This window comes from Paroedura picta, chromosome 3 (genome assembly GCF_049243985.1).
Source record: "Paroedura picta isolate Pp20150507F chromosome 3, Ppicta_v3.0, whole genome shotgun sequence".
NCBI lineage: Eukaryota > Metazoa > Chordata > Lepidosauria > Squamata > Gekkonidae > Paroedura > Paroedura picta.
Window position 1 is genome coordinate 75,753,360 of NC_135371.1, and position 15,669 is coordinate 75,769,028.

Consider the following 15,669-nt stretch of genomic DNA (forward strand, 5'->3'; position numbering starts at 1 on the left):
ATCTGCAGTGATCTTGGAGCCCAGGAAAATAAAATCTGTCACTATCTCCATTTCTTCCCCTTCTATTTGCCAGGAATTGAGAGGGCCGGATGCCATGATCTTTGTTTTCTTGATGTTGAGTTTCAAGCCAACTTTGGCACTCTCCTCCTTCACCCGCATCAACAGGCTCTTTAGTTCCTCTTCACTTTCTGCCATTAGAGTGGTATCATCTGCATATCTGAGGTTGTTGATATTTCTCCCTGCAATCTTGATCCCAATTTGTGACTCCTCTAATCCCGCATTTCTCATGATGTGCTCTGCATACAAGTTAAATAGGCAAGGTGACAGTATACAGCCTTGCCGAACTCCTTTCTCAATTTTGAACCAGTCAGTGATTCCATGTTCAGTTCTCACTGTTGCTTCTTGACCTGCATATAAATTTCTCAAGAGACAAATAAGATGCTCTGGTATTCCCATCTCTTTAAGAACTTGCCACAATTTGTTGTGCTCCACACAATCAAAGGCTTTAGCATAGTCAATGAAGCAGAAGTAGACGTTCTTCTGGTACTCCCTAGCTTTCTCCATGATCCAGCGTATGTTGGCAATTTGATCTCTAGTTCCTCTGCCTCTTCGAAATCCTGCCTGTACTTCTGGAAGTTCTCGGTCCACATATTGCTGGAGCCTAGCTTGTAGGATTTTGAGCATAACTTTGCTAGCATGAGAAATTAGTGCAATGGTGCGGTAGTTTGAACATTCTTTGGCATTGCCCTTCTTTGGGATTGGAATGTAAACTGACCTTTTCCAATCCTGTGGCCATTGTTGAGTTTTCCAAATTTGCTGGCATATTGAGTGTAGCACTTTTACTGCATCGTCCTTTAAGATTTTGAATAGTTCAACTGCAATGCTGTCACTACCACTAGCTTTATTGTTGCTCAGACTTTCTAAGGCCCATTTGACTTCACATTCCAGGATGTCTGGCTCCAGGTCAGTAACTACCCCATTGTGGTCATCAGGGATGTTAAGCTCGCTCTTGTATAGTTCTTCTGTATAATTTTGCCACCTTTGTTTAATCTCTTCTGCTTCTGTGAGGTCCCTACCATTTTGGTCCCTTATCATACCCACCTTTGCATGAAACGTTCTCTTTATATCTCCAATTTTCTTGAAAAGATCTCTGGTCCTCCCCATTCTATTGTTTTCTTCTATTTGTTTGCACTGTTCATTTAAGAAGGCATTATCATAGAATCATAGAATCATAGAGTTGGAAGGGGCCATACAGGCCATCTAGTCCAACCCCCTGCTCAACGCAGGATTAGCCCTAAGCATCCTAAAGCATCCAAGAAAAGTGTGTATCCAACCTTTGTTTGAAGACTTCCAGTGAGGGGGCACTCACCACCTCCTTAGGCAGCCTATTCCACTGCTGAACGACTCTGACTGAGAAAAACTTTTTCCTGATATCTAGCCTATATCGTTGTACTTGAAGTTTAAACCCATTACTGCGTGTCCTTTCCTCTGCAGCCAGCAGAAACAGCATCCTGCCCTCCTCCAAGTGACAACCTTTCAAATACTTAAAGAGGGCTATCATGTCCCCTCTCAACCTCCTTTTCTCCAGGCTGAACATTCCCAAGTCCCTCAACCTATCTTCATAGTGCTTGGTCCCTTGGCCCCAGATCATCTTCGTCGCTCTCCTCTGTACCCTTTCAATTTTATCGATGTCCTTCTTGAAGTGAGGCCTCCAGAACTGCACACAGTACTCCAGGTGTGGTCTGACCAGTGCCGTATACAATGGCATTCTTATCTCTTCTAGCTTTTCTGTGGAATTCTGCATTCAATTGGGTGTATCTTTCTCTTTCTCCCTTGCCTTTCACTTCCCTTCTCTCCTTAGCTATTTGTAAAGCTTCCTCAGACAGCCATTTTGATTTCTTGCATTTCTTTTTCTTTGGGATGGTTTTAGTTGCTACCTCTTGTACAATGTTGCGAACCTCCATCCATAGTTCTTCAGGCACTCTGTCTATCAGATCTAATTCCTTAAATCTATTTGTCACCTCCACTGTGTATTCGTCGGGGATATGATTTAGTTCATACCTGAGTGGCCTAGTGCTTTTCCCTACTTTCTTCAATTTAAGCCTAAATTTTGCAACAAGAAGCTCATGATCTGAACCACAATCAGCTCCTGGTCTTGTTTTTATTGACTGGATAGAACTTTTTCATCTTTGGCTGCAGAGCACATAGTCAATCTGATTTCTGTGTTGACCGTCTGGTGATGTCCATGTGTAGAGTCGTCTCTTGGGTTGCTGGAAAAGAGTGTTTGCTATGACCATTGTATTCTCTTGACAAAATTCTACCAGCCTGTGCCCTGCTTCATTTTGTACTCCAAGGCCAAACTTGCCTGTTATCCCGGTTATCTTTTGGCTTCCTACTTTAGCATTCCAATCCCCCATGATGATAAGCACATCATTTTTGGGCGTTGCTTCTAGAAGGTGTTGTAGGGCTTCATAGAACTGATCAACTTCATCCTCTTCAGCAGCAGTGGTTGGGGCGTAGACCTGGATCACTGTGATGTTGAATGGTTTGCCTTGGATTCGAACTGAGATCATTCTGTCATTTTGGGGATTGTATCCAAAGACTGCTTTTCCTACTCTCTTATTGATTATGAAGGCTACTCCATTTCTTCTGCGAGATTCTTGTCCACAGTAGTATACCTGATGGTCATCTGAATTAAATTCACCCATTCCTGTCCATTTTAGTTCACTGATTCCTAAAATGTCTGATTTTAGCCCGGTGGGCTACACCACTGTTAATCGCAGATGACCCCGAGCTGGCTAACTTCCAGGCTTTTGTAGCTAAAATGGATGAAGCCTTTGGGGATGCTCAAAAGGTGATTCAAGCCAGCTGATGTTTGAGGCAGCTACGCCAAGGGACCCGGTCCGTGAGGGACTATGCAGCAGAGTTTCAGATCAAGGCACAAGACCTGGACTGGAATGAGCCAGCCTTAGTGGACCAGTTCGTGGCCGGGCTCTCAGAAAAGGACTTGGATGAGCTGGTTCACGTGGACCGGCCCCGTAGAATGAGCAACCTGGTACAGTTGTGCTATCGGATAGACAACCGCCTGGAGGAGCGGCGCCTCGTCCGGTCCGGAACCCAGCCACCATAACAAGGAGAGCCGTTTCTACCCCAGGATACCGCTCCCAAGGCAGCGGTTCCCCTGGATTCGGGAGAACCGATGCAACTCGGCAGTGTACAGCCTAGATTGGACCCCCGAGAAAAACAGCAGCGCCGCACACAGAACCTCTGTCTGTACTGTGGGGGTGCAGGTCACTAGTGTCCTGCGGGCCAGTGTCCTGAAAAAGCCAAGCCGGTGGGAAACGCCCGCTCCCAGATGACCCCGGCCCCAGTTGCCTGGGAGGAACTGTTGGGGCTGCTCCGGGATTAATGCATTTGCTCCTGCCCATACGCCTGCAACTACCTCAGGGACAGTGGCTCCTGGTCCATGCCCTGGTCGACTCCGGGGCTACCCGGTCTTACATCGATGCCACCTTCCAGAGCCAGAACTCAGTCCCCATCATAAAGAAGCAGGTTCCCACACGGGTGGAAGCTATAGATGGGTGACTGATCAAGGCCGGATGGGTGAAATGGGAAACCCAGCCCCTGTTTCTCCAGGTGCAACAACATACTGAGACCATGGTATTCGATGTTGCACACATGCCTCGATTCCCATTGGTGCTGGGAATGGACTGGCTTGCCAAGCGCAACCCAAGCATCGATTGGGTGAAGCTGGACCTGCACTTTGCCCGGGACTACATACATGCCACCCACACCTCTACTCCACCCGACCTCTATGGACTTCCGCATGAGTACCATGATTATGCGGATGTGTTCGAGGAGAAAGGAGCAGATCATCTTCCCCCGCATAGAGACTATGACTGTGGGATCGACCTCAAACCAGGGGCTGCTTTACCGGTCAAGAGGTTGTATGCACTCTCTGAACCCAAACGGCAGGCGCTTCAGGAGTTCCTGGAAAAAAACCTCCAGCGAGGATTCATCTGTCTGTCCACTGCCCCCACCTCAGCTCCAGTTCTGTTTTTCAAAAAGAAGTGTGGGGAGCTGAGGATGCCATGACTATCGGGCCCTGAACCAGATCATGATCAAGGATCGCTACCCTTTACCTCTCATCTCTGAGCTGTTGGAGCAGGTACGGGGGGCCCAACTGTTTACCAAGCTGGACCTGCGGGGGGCCTATAACCTGATTCGCATCCGTCAGGGGGATGAGTGGAAAACAGCGTTTGGTACCTGTTACGGCCAGTTTGAGTACACCGTAATGCCTTTTGGCCTCTGCAATGCACCTGTAGTGTTCCAGCGCTCCATCAATGACGTGTTTTGCGACCTGTTGGATCAGTTCGTCATCATTTACCTTGATGATATCCTGGTGTACTCCCTGATATCAGAAAAGGTCTTGGATGAGCTGGTTCACGTGGACCGGCCCCGTAGAATGAGCGACCTGGTACAGTTGTGCTATCGGATAGACAACCACCTGGAGGATAGAAGCACGCAGAAGCACGCAGACCATGTTAGACAAGTCCTCCAATGATTTTGGGATCATGGGCTGTTTGCTAAACTGTCCAAGTGCTCCTTTTCCCAGACTACCATGGACTTTCTCGGGCACCGCCTTACCCCTAAGGGGGTACAGATGGATCCAGCCAAAGTTCAAGCTATACTCGAATGGGAGGAGCCCCAGAACCGAAAGCAGCTGCAACGGTTTCTGGGGTTCACCAACTATTATAGGACTTTCCTCCCTAATTATGTGGACTTGGTTCACCCTCTGACGCAGCTTCTGAGCACCAAGTGCCGTTTCCAGTGGGGATCAAATGCAGCACAGGCTTTTCAGACACTCAAGGAGTTCTTTGTCTCTGAACCTTATCTAGGGTACCCTGACCCAGAGAAGCCTTTCCTGGTAGAGGCAGATGCTTCGAGCTCTGCCCTGGGGGCCGTACTCCTGCAACCCAGTCCAGGAGACGGTACACCAAGACCTTGCGCACACTACACCAGACAATTTACCCCCGCGGAAAGGAACTATACCATCTGGGAACGGGAGCTGCTGGCCATTAAGGCAGCTTTTGAGACCTGGCACCACCACCTAGAAGGAGCTAAATACCCTGTTCAGGTACACACTGACCACCGGAATTTAGAATACCTACAGTCTGCCTGCTGCCTGAATCAACACCAGATCCGATGGGCTCTATTCTTTGCCCGCTTTGATTTCTGGATTGAGTATATCCCCCGTAGCTAGAATAAGAGAGCGGATGCTCTCTCCAGACAACCCCAGTATCATTCGGACACTGAAGCCACACTGGCTCCCCCACTATTACCTGTTTCGGTTTTTGCTGCCCTGCCAGACCGGCTTGAGCTGCAGCAACAGATCCAGGATCGACAGGCTGAAGGTCCATGGATTCAGGAGTGGATGCAGTGGCTCCAGGAACACCCTGAGGAATGATCAGAGTACCACATCCAGCAGGGTCTCTTACACCATCGGGATCGTGTAGTACTCCCAACCGCTGACCTTCGCACCCAAGTTCTAAAGACAACCCACGATGACCCACTAGCTAGACACTTTGGCCAGTACAAGGCCCTGCAACTGGTAACCCGATATTTCTGGTGGCCCCGAGTAAAGGCAGATGTGGAAAGATATGTGGCCTCCTGTCTGAATTGTAGACAGGCCAAATACGTACCCGGTAAGCTCGCAGGACTATTACAACCACTGCTTCCGCCCTCTGGAACCTGGCGAGAACTCACAATGGACTTCGTAACCGACCTGCCTGCCTCAAAAGGGTTCACCACCATTCTGGTAGTGGTGGACCGCTTTTCCAAAATGACGCACCTCATCCCTTGCCGAGGGTTGCCAAAGGCTCGGGAGACAGCTTGTCTGTTCATGGCCCACATCTTCAAGCTCCATGGCCTCCCAGATCGCATAGTAACAGATTGTGGCATACAGTTCTCCTCTGGCATGAGCTGCATGCCACCCTCGGAACCAAGTCTAGCATCTCCAGTGCACATCACCCCCAGACAGACGGTCAAACCGAGAGAGTCAGTGGGATCATAGAGCAGTACCTATGGTGCTATGTCTGTTATCAACAGGATGACTGGTCACGTTGGCTCCCATTAGCTGAATTCGCTTATAACAATGAGACCCATACATCTACCCAGATGACCCCATTCCAAGCCAAGCGAAGAACGCACCTGGGAACCCGCTGACAGCGTACAAGCTCCATCATTGGTCAGGGACTTCCATTGCCACTACCCCGTCAAGCCAGGACCTGACCCTGCGGAGGGGGGCCCTGGGAGGGGAGATGGTGTCATGGCCCCGTCTCCAGAGGGTGCCTCTGCACCACTGCCTGAGCTCATTCTGCCAGTTCCCTCAGAGGAAGAAGTGGAGGAGCTGGAGCAAAGCAGCAGGGTGCTGCTTAGAGAGGCAAGTCCCGATAGGGAGCCACAACCAGGTCCCAGCCAGACAAGCACCATGCCCTCTGCTCCAGCATTACCTCAGCCTGCAGCAACACCCCTGAACAGCCCAGACTCATCTCCAGAGCGCAGGAGGGAATGCAGGAGGACGACGTTGGCAACATGCAGGCAAAGTGCTCAGCTTAGACTACAGCAACAGGCTAGGTTGGGCTCAGGTGGGGCTCATTCATCAGAAGAAGGCTGAGTGCCAGGTGCAACCACTTGGTGTGACAGCTCAGCTTGTTCTTAAGCACAGCCAAAGTGCTTCCCAGTGTGGCTGCAACTTTGTGCACATGTCCACCCGTTGCCTTGACTGGTTTCCTGCTCCCCGACGCTTTGGCGAAGATCTGCTTGACTGATTCCTGGCTTGACCCTGCTTCACCCGACTGGACTACGCTTTGATTGAATGCTCCACAGATTCCCGGCTTGACCTTGGTAAAGATAAATGACAACTCTTTCAGACTTCATCCACTAGCAATTCCTGATAAGACCCGGACTGGACTTTTGACTACGCTCTGGTACGCGCTTTGAACTTGCTTGACTTTGTAACCGTGCTTGCCCTTGCACTAACCCTGCATGTGTCAGGCTAGGGCAGCACAGATAGCCTGATCCTGACATTCCGCCCTTCCATAAACAACTTCCTTTATCAACCTCCATCAGCAGGCCGGGGACATTGGGGAAATTTATGATGGAAGTCTTTTTCCAATTTGGGAGCTTTTACATTCCCAGCTTCCACCTACTCATGATCCCCCTTGGAGAATTCCTTCCAATCCACCAGGTACTGAAGCTTCCCCTGAAGCCACCTAAAGTCCCAGTGTGCTGGAGCAGGATGCTAGTCACCCAGAGGCTTCTTCTATAAGCTGGAATGAAAAAGGGAATTAACATGTCTATAAGTGTTTGGCAAGTCTAACTTCGCAGTCACAGGGTTTATGATACGCTTGACTTTAAAAAGACCCACAAACTTAGGGCCGAGTTTGCTGGAGGGCTGCTAGCTGTACAAGTTTTTGTAGACGGATACATGGCCCAGGCAGGGTACACACTCCTTTTTTTGTCAGCGTGTCTTTTATTGTCTTTCTTTGCCTTTTCCAAATAGTTCACAATCAGGGTCCAGGCGTCATTGATCCCTGCAGCCAATTTTTTTACGTCTTTGGTGCTATTGGTGACCGGTACACAAGTAGGCACAGCCGTCAAGTCTGTGTCATAGACCATCTTGAAGGGAGAGACCCCCGTAGAGGGATGGACTCCATTGTTATATGCGAATTCTGCAAGGGGGAGCAGGGAAACCCTATCTGTCTGCTGGTGATTGCTGAAACAGCACAGGTACTGTTCCGGGATCTGATTCACCCTTTCCATTGGTCTCTGGGTTGTACCCAGATGTAAGGGCTTGTTCCACCCCCAGGAGGCTCAAAAGCTCCCGACAGATCTTGGCAACATACTGTGTCCCGCGGTCTGTCAAAAATCACTCCGGCGGCCTGTGCAGTTCGTATACATTTTCAATGAATAAAGATGCCAACTTTGGGGCTGAAGGCAGCCCTGCACATGGAATGAAATCGGCTTGCTTGGAGAATGCATCTACCACCACCCAAATGGCAGTCTTCCCATGAGTGGGCGGGAGATCAGTTATGAAGTCCATGGTGATTTCCTTCCATGGCTCCAAGGGAGTGGGCTAAGGTTGCAGCAAGCCCTTCTTCTTCCCAAACACCGACTTTGAAGTCAGGCACACTGGGCACCCCTGCACATAGTCCTCCACCGCTTTACAGAGGTTAGGTCACCAATAATGCCTACGCACCAAATGCATGTTTTTTACAAAGCCAAAATGCCCTGCTGCCTTAGAGTCATGGCACAGTTTTAAAACGTCTTTGCGCGTGGTAGCAGGCAGGTACAGTTTGCCCTCCTCGCAAAACAGCCCCTACTTCACTTGGACCTCAGGCCAGAGGTGGGCGAACTCTGGATCATGGGTGACATCTTTTTGAACCCATCCGCCGGGGGTAGGAGTACTGCCTCCCCTCTGGCTGTGCATCACTGCCATCAGTCCCAGCTGGGCAGGGTTGAAGATCATGTCCGCCAATGGCTCTCTGTTACACTCATATTGGGGGAGGCATGAGAGCGCCTCAGCCAGAAAGTTCATTTTGCTTGGAGAATGCTTTAGAGTGAAGTTGAAATGGGAGAAAAACTCAGCCCAGCACATTTGTTTTGCCGAAAGCGTGCAGGGCTGTTTTAAAGCCTGCAAATTTTTGTGATAAGTCCAGACCTCAAATGGAAGAGCAGACCCCTTTAACCCCTCTAATAGTGGATGGATATGAACTGTTCAGATAAAATAGAATAGATCGAAGAGGTAGAGGAGTGGCACTGTATGTGAGGAAAGGGCTTACCTGTCAGGAAATTCTAGTGAAGGCGAGTATATCTACAGTGGAAAGCATCTGGGTGAAAATAAGTGAGGGGAAAACAAAGGGCCATTCCGCACTCCTTCAAAATTGCACAATGGTTGCCAATTGAAATCGCTACTGATTTGCCGTTATGCACAACGTCGTTGACAATCTGCAACACTCCTGAAACTGATCCGCAAAAAGCGCTTCGTTGAAGCGCTTCTACAGAAATCACCAAAAGTGGATTCGGACAGGGAGGGTGGGAGCTGTAGGGGCAGGGCCAATCAGGGTGCAGCTGGCTGCACCCTGATTGGCCCTAGAGAAGCCGGATAGTCCATCCCCCAAGGCTGTTTCACAATTATTAAGAAACAATCAAACGGATAAGATGTTTGGTATGAAATTGTGCAAACTTAAGCAAGTCTAGTCAGAACTGAAGCCTACACAATTGCTCATATTCCCAGGAAAGAGTTCTTAGATTGCACTCTTACAAGGAGTTTAACACCTAGCAATTTTAAAACCTTAATCCACCATTTTATTTCTGTGCCATCTTCCTTGTTTCACTTCTTGGGAGGCTTACAAAGGACAATTGGGTATCTGCAGAAATTATTCTTTCTTCTAGTTGCTATCTTTATCTTTTAAAATCCTTCCAATCTGTTTTGGCTTCTGTAGTAAGGATGTACAAAACAACCCCACAATATTTTGGGGGGTTTGGGTACATTGAACTTGTAAAATATTGGTGTCTCCTGATATTCCTGAATCCCAAAACTGGTGTGGTTGTCAAATATTGGATATGCTGGTCCCTGCCCCTTGGCTTAATGGCCCCTTTCAATGCCTTCTCTACTTCAAGCTGCCAAGTTGTGTTTGGAGTGAACTCTGAAACTTTCTCTATGCCAAACAGCAAAGTTGCAGCTTGGAGTGAACTCTGAGGTCCATTCCGCACAAGTTTAATGTAGCAGAAGGGTTGCAAATTGTAAACGCTACAGATTTGCAGTTCCGCAAGACGTCACACACAATCTGCAACAATCCTGCAACAGTTCTGCTAAAAGTGATTCGTTGTTGCGCTTCTAGGGGAATCGGGAAAAGTGGATTCACCCTCCGCAAAGCGCTACACTCTTGCAACCAATCTGCAACACTAGCGAAAAAGACCTGTGCGTTAACATTGTTGCGGTTTCTGCAAAGTCCCTCCCCCTGGGCCTGTCCTCCAAACTTCCGGTGAACTGTTCGCCATTTTTTTTTCTCGGACCGAGCATAGATCAACGAATCAACGAGACAGTGCCTGGCTTTCCAGCACGATCGCTTTCAGAAATTGTGCCCAAACAGCACAATAGTATTTCAAAAGCACAGTAGCACACACTGTCACGGCCCCCAAATATGCCCACAGCTTAAAACCCCGTTTACCATCGGCCAAACCTTCGGTTAGCGGAGTCACCGTTCAGGGAGCATTTTTAAAAACTTTTATCTAAGCATAGCAATGAATAATCGCCGACCGCAGTCTACTGTTTAGCTTTGGGGGGTGCAATATGTATGATGCAATGTAATATCATGAGGGGCGGTTTCTGTGTTGTGGTTGTGTGGTTCTGCGTACGTGGTTGTGCTGGGGTTGTGCGGACAACGCCTTCCATCATTGGCTAGACCTCCGTCCGGCGGAGTCACCGTTCCCCGAGCATTTTTGAAAACTTTTCTCTAAGCGTAGCCAATCACATGTCATGTTTGGTGGATTTATGCTTTGGCCGGCGAATATTATTGGGAAACTGTTGAGTAGTGTGGTACTGGTTGCTCTGGGTGGATACCGGCATGCGTATGTGTAATGGCGGACATTTCGGTGAAATGGCTCCTGCTGCATGTCCACACTGCTCTTCTCGCGTATAAATGAATCTGCGCGTGCATGAAGTCAAACAATAAGAGCGCCAAGCTGGCCATTGGGGACGGCTCCGTTTCCCGCGTGAAAAGATTTGAATGTGACATGTGACCTCATGTGGCCAATGTACGTGTCCCCGACTACCCCCCCCCCCAATCAGGAGCCAGCTAGTCCTTTTGTCTTTATGTGCGGGAAGGTATATGACCCGTGGCACCCCGCAACTCGCACCTCCATTTTGCTTAGCCAATCACGAAGGCAATATGGACTCCGTTTCCCAGTCGTCGTCCGTCCAGGCAACCGGCAGGGGACCTACATGGAAGGATGCCGAGATACGGGACCTGATGGCGATTTTCGCCGAAGAAAAAATTCAGGACACCTTCTGATCCTCGCATCGGAATCGGGAGGTGTTCGAGTAGGTGGCCATGCGGATGCGTTCCCTGGGCCACCACAGGACCGGCCTTGAATGCCGATCCAAAACTAAAACGATGCGGGCAGAATATATGCAAGCCGTGAACCACAACAAGAAGTCCGGCAACGCGAGAGTGACCTGCCCATATTTCGATCAGCAGCGGGAACTTTATGGAGAGGGGGACGGAGTCGGCCGGCCAAAACACATGGGAAGGAGCCTCAGGGCCGTCCGGAGGCTGGCTGCTCCTATGGAGGAACCAGCCGCTGAAGAGGATCCAGGAGAGGGCACCTCGTCGGGGAGGACCGTCCGGCCTCTTCCCCAGGTCCAGCAACACGGGGTGGACCTCATCACGTTGGACATACTTGCCATCGTTCCTGGCAAGGAAACCAACGTGTTGCAGCAGACACCCCTTGCCTCCGGTAAGCACTTTTAACTTTGTACTCTGACGTTTAGGAATCGTTTTCGCGTGTATTCGTTGCAACGCATAATATGCTAGGCTGTTTGTAGACTGTTTTGTTTGCTATGGTAGCTTTTTAAAACGGTTATGTTTAACTAACAACCCCAAAAGATTTGCAGCATGCCTCAGCTATAGGCCTTCTGCAGTTCTTCGGTGTACTACTTTGGGAGCATGCTGTGTGGTTCAGGTTGTATGCTTGCTCCTTTTTCACTATTGTCTGCTGTTGTCCACAGAGACACAGCTGCAATGCACAGAGCCCTGCGAGTCTACAGCTATGGGCGACATAGATAGTGATTCGGGGGCATCGACGAACCTTGGTAAGTATTTATGAGAATAATGGGGGGGGGTGCTGTGTAAACTGCTTTGTGCTTTTCTGTTTGTGCAGCGGGCAGTTGCCCTGCTAGGAGAAAGAAGAGGGTACCTCTACGTTGCTGGTGTTGCGTTTTGAAGCTTACTTTACCACCATTTGTTCCTAAAACTGTTTTTTTTATTTTTTACAGATTTCATCCCAGGAACACAGGAGGAGGAAGAGTGCGGGGTGCCTGGACCTCCTACCCAACGCAGGTGGCTAGAGATTCGAGAGGGTGAGCATGCATGAACTGTTCCTTTCTAACCATAACTGCAGGACAATGATACAAACCACTAACCATGTGTTCCCTAGGCATTGTTGAGAGTCTTGCTGTGAAAATAAGCAAAAAAAAACCCCCACCATGGGCTCCCTAGGCTTTGTTGGGAGTACTGCTGTGAAAAATAGGCAAAAAACACTAACCATGTGCTCCCTAGGCATTGTTGAGAGTCTTGCTGTGAAAATAGGCAAAAAACACTAACCATGTGCTCCCTAGGCATTGTTGAGAGTCTTGCTGTGAAAATAGGCAACAAAAAACCCACCATGGGCACCATGGGTGGTGTTGGTTGTATCAATGGCACTAACGGTTCTATTTCTCATTTTTACCAACAGAGGTTCTTTCGGATGAGGAGGGATCCCCCCTGGGTCCTGCCAGCCCACCACCTAGAGGTGCACTCCCAGCGGAGGAGAGGCTGATGAGGGAACGCACTCGGCTGAGGTGCGTCTCCCTCTTAACAAACGTGGGCCAGAGCCTCCTGGAGCACTGCCAAGAGGAGACACAGCATGCTGCAGCCTCTGAACAATCAATGTACAACTTCCAGGTCCAGGAGGGGGAAAAATGAGGGCGATCCTAAGGGATTCCAATGAATCCCTACGCGAAAGTGTAGAGGAGGTTCGCCTAATCAGGAAACTCTTGGAGAGGGCGGTCCTGGTTATGGAATCTAAAGAGGACCGACAAACGGCTAACCCGGCACAAATTAATGTTACTTTGCCCCCCCCCCCACCAACACCAACACCACCACCACCACCTCCACCACCCACTCCACCAACCCCCTCTCTGAATGCCGCCACCCAAACTAGAAGGAGGACTGTTCTTGGAAAGAGAAGAATAAAACCTGTGGACAAGTTCTCCCCCTCCTAGTTTGGGCCAATTTTGCTTCTGAATTTGTTCTGTGTTGTTTTTTGTTTGAAAAATAAAGTTTATATTTTTACCTATGTCTCTGTGTACCCTGAAGAGCCTCTTGTGGCGCAGAGTGGTAAGGCAGCCGTCTGAAAGCTTTGCCCATGAGGCTGGGAGTTCGATCCCAGCAGCCGGCTCAAGGTTGACTCAGCCTTCCATCCTTCCGAGGTCGGTAAAATGAGTACCCAGCTTGCTGGGGGGTAAACGGTCATGACTGGGGAAGGCACTGGCAAACCACCCCGTATTGAGTCTGCCATGAAAACGCTGGAGGGCGTCACCCCAAGGGTCAGACATGACTCGGTGCTTGCACAGGGGATACCTTTACCTTTACCTGTGTACCCTACTTTAGAATTAGGAAGGCCAAAAGTGGCCTTTCTAGTGATTGTGTTTAATCTGGTTGTGTTGTGTGGGTGGGGGTTAGAGGGGTGTCAGTTCAAGGAGTTTTAGGAGTGTGGGGTGAAAGGTGTGCGAGTGTAAGGAGTCACACTGGAGTCTTTTTCAGAACAGTATAACAAACATTTTATTTTTAAAAATAAATATTTTTAACAGGGGACAAACATTAGGGAATGTAACTTGGAGCCCAACCACCACCCCCTCCCCAAGAAACCTAACTTTATTTTTAAAAATAATATTTTTAACAGGGGAAAAACAGTAGGGAATGTAACTTGGAGCCCCACCCCCACCCCCTCAACAACAAAACCCAACTCAAGTGCCACTAGTCCCCTCACCAGCATTATCTTCTTGGTCTTTAGTTCCCCCCCCCCCCGTTTCCCCTTACATTTCTTGCCCTCATTTTTGCGGGCTGCAGCCACTGAGGGACTTTTCCCTCCGCCCTCTGCCATCTCCCTCAGTTTTTTTCCAAATCGGGTCATGGTGCCCCTGACTTTTCATCTGAAGAGGTCTTCCTCCTCCTTCTTCTTCACTGTGTGGGAAGGAAAAACAGGTACACATTAGTGCCACAGATATTTTTTAATCTGGAGTTTACATGGATTCAGTTTTTAGTGACCTTAGCCACAGTGTGAGGAGGGTTGGGCGGTGGGGAACAGAACCTACGTTCTTCCTCCTCCTTCTGCTGCCTCTGCCTCTCCAACTCCCCTCTCAGGTCAGCCACTTCTGCCTGCCCTGCAAATGGGTTAAAAACAAATGGTAAGCCATATATATAGGCATTAGTAACACAACCCACACCAAAACACAGGTGCAGTACTCACTGTCCCTCCACTGTTGCTCTAAGAGCCCCTCCAAGGATGCCAGCCTGGCCTCCATGCTCCTCATCCTGGCCTTCATTGTGTCTGCTATAGAAATCAAATAAAAGGAATTCAATTACACTTCTAATAAAAGCATCACAGCAGGCTCCCTTATGGCTTCCAGGGGGTACACAGACATGGGTCTCCCTTAAAGAATTATAGCTCTCACCTGCAGCTTGTGCTGAGGTGGAAGGCCCCTCTTCCTCTTCCTCCTCTTCCTCACCCTCAATGCTGCCTTTGGCCTCTGCTATTTTGGCAGGAGATTGTGTGGCTGTGCAAAGTAAACAAGAATTCATAAATTGAAGCACGCAAACCAAAGATTATACACAGCTGATGGCCACACCACAATCAGAGCATTACGTATCACAGCCTCAGACATATAATAAAGTGTACTAGGAGTGCATTGCCAAAGTGGTTTGACAGTACTGGCTGGCAATGTCAGCTGGAGTTGACAGCATCTTAATGCTTTCTCAAATCAGATGGAAACAGTTGGGGAAAGAGGCATCTAAACATTCAATGCATGCTTAAGGGTAAAAGATTAAACATAACGAAGGCAGCACTCACCCATATGTCACCTCATCTCCAGAGGGGGCTTCCCAGCCTTCTCCCAGATCCGCATCATTAGATCGTGGAAGACGATTCTTCCACTGGGCTGTGGACCCCCCCCCCCCACTGCTCTATAGTATTAAGAAAAGCTAGTTTTATCCTCTTGAATTTTGTCCGGACCTGCTCCCAGGTCCGGACGTAGCCCCTCTCCCCCATCCTAGATGCCAACACCTGGTAAGCACCCTTGGTGTGGCAGTGGGTGCTGGCCATAAGGCTGCCAATGCTTTTCGATTGGAGCACCAGCTCCAAAAGTGCCTCAGCCTCGGCGCGCTGCCAGAAGGAGCCCTTCCGTGGCTTCGGCATCTTTGGAATGACGGTTAGGCAACGAATATGCATTGCTCCCATCAGGCCCCCAAATTTTAAATGTATCAAAGCTGCCCACCAATGAAATTATTCTTTGGAACATAAGTGGCTTGATCCTCCAGTTTGACAGGGGTCACCAATACTTCCTGGCTACCCGCCTCCCCAACCTTTCCCTGTTCAGCGCTTCCGTATTGTGTTTGTCAATTTCAGCGGGGAGTTAGCATTTAGGTCTGTCAAAGTGCTTTTGGACCAGAGAATCGCCGGTTGTTTGCCGGCTAAATAGACAAACCACACAAGACAAGGTTGAACAAAGAACATGAAACTTTATTTAACATAGCACACAGGAGTAGAAAAAACGATCAAACACGTCTCCTATTTCTGTAAAGGTGACTGGCTATAGCGTCCCGAACCTTGCACCCCTCCGCATAG

The 15,669-nt window shown here is 49.2% G+C and overlaps 1 protein-coding gene across 1 annotated transcript; it reads left to right on the top strand.

The window, feature by feature from the left end:
- Positions 1 to 11,442: 11,442 nt before the first annotated feature.
- Positions 11,443 to 12,903, top strand: LOC143831155 (uncharacterized). Its single transcript, XM_077324235.1, has 3 exons — positions 11,443 to 11,878; positions 12,062 to 12,145; positions 12,520 to 12,903. The coding sequence occupies exons 1-3, from the start codon at positions 11,836 to 11,838 to the stop codon at positions 12,747 to 12,749; spliced, it is 357 nt and encodes a 118-aa protein (XP_077180350.1). The 5' UTR covers positions 11,443 to 11,835; the 3' UTR covers positions 12,750 to 12,903.
- Positions 12,904 to 15,669: the final 2,766 nt, after the last annotated feature.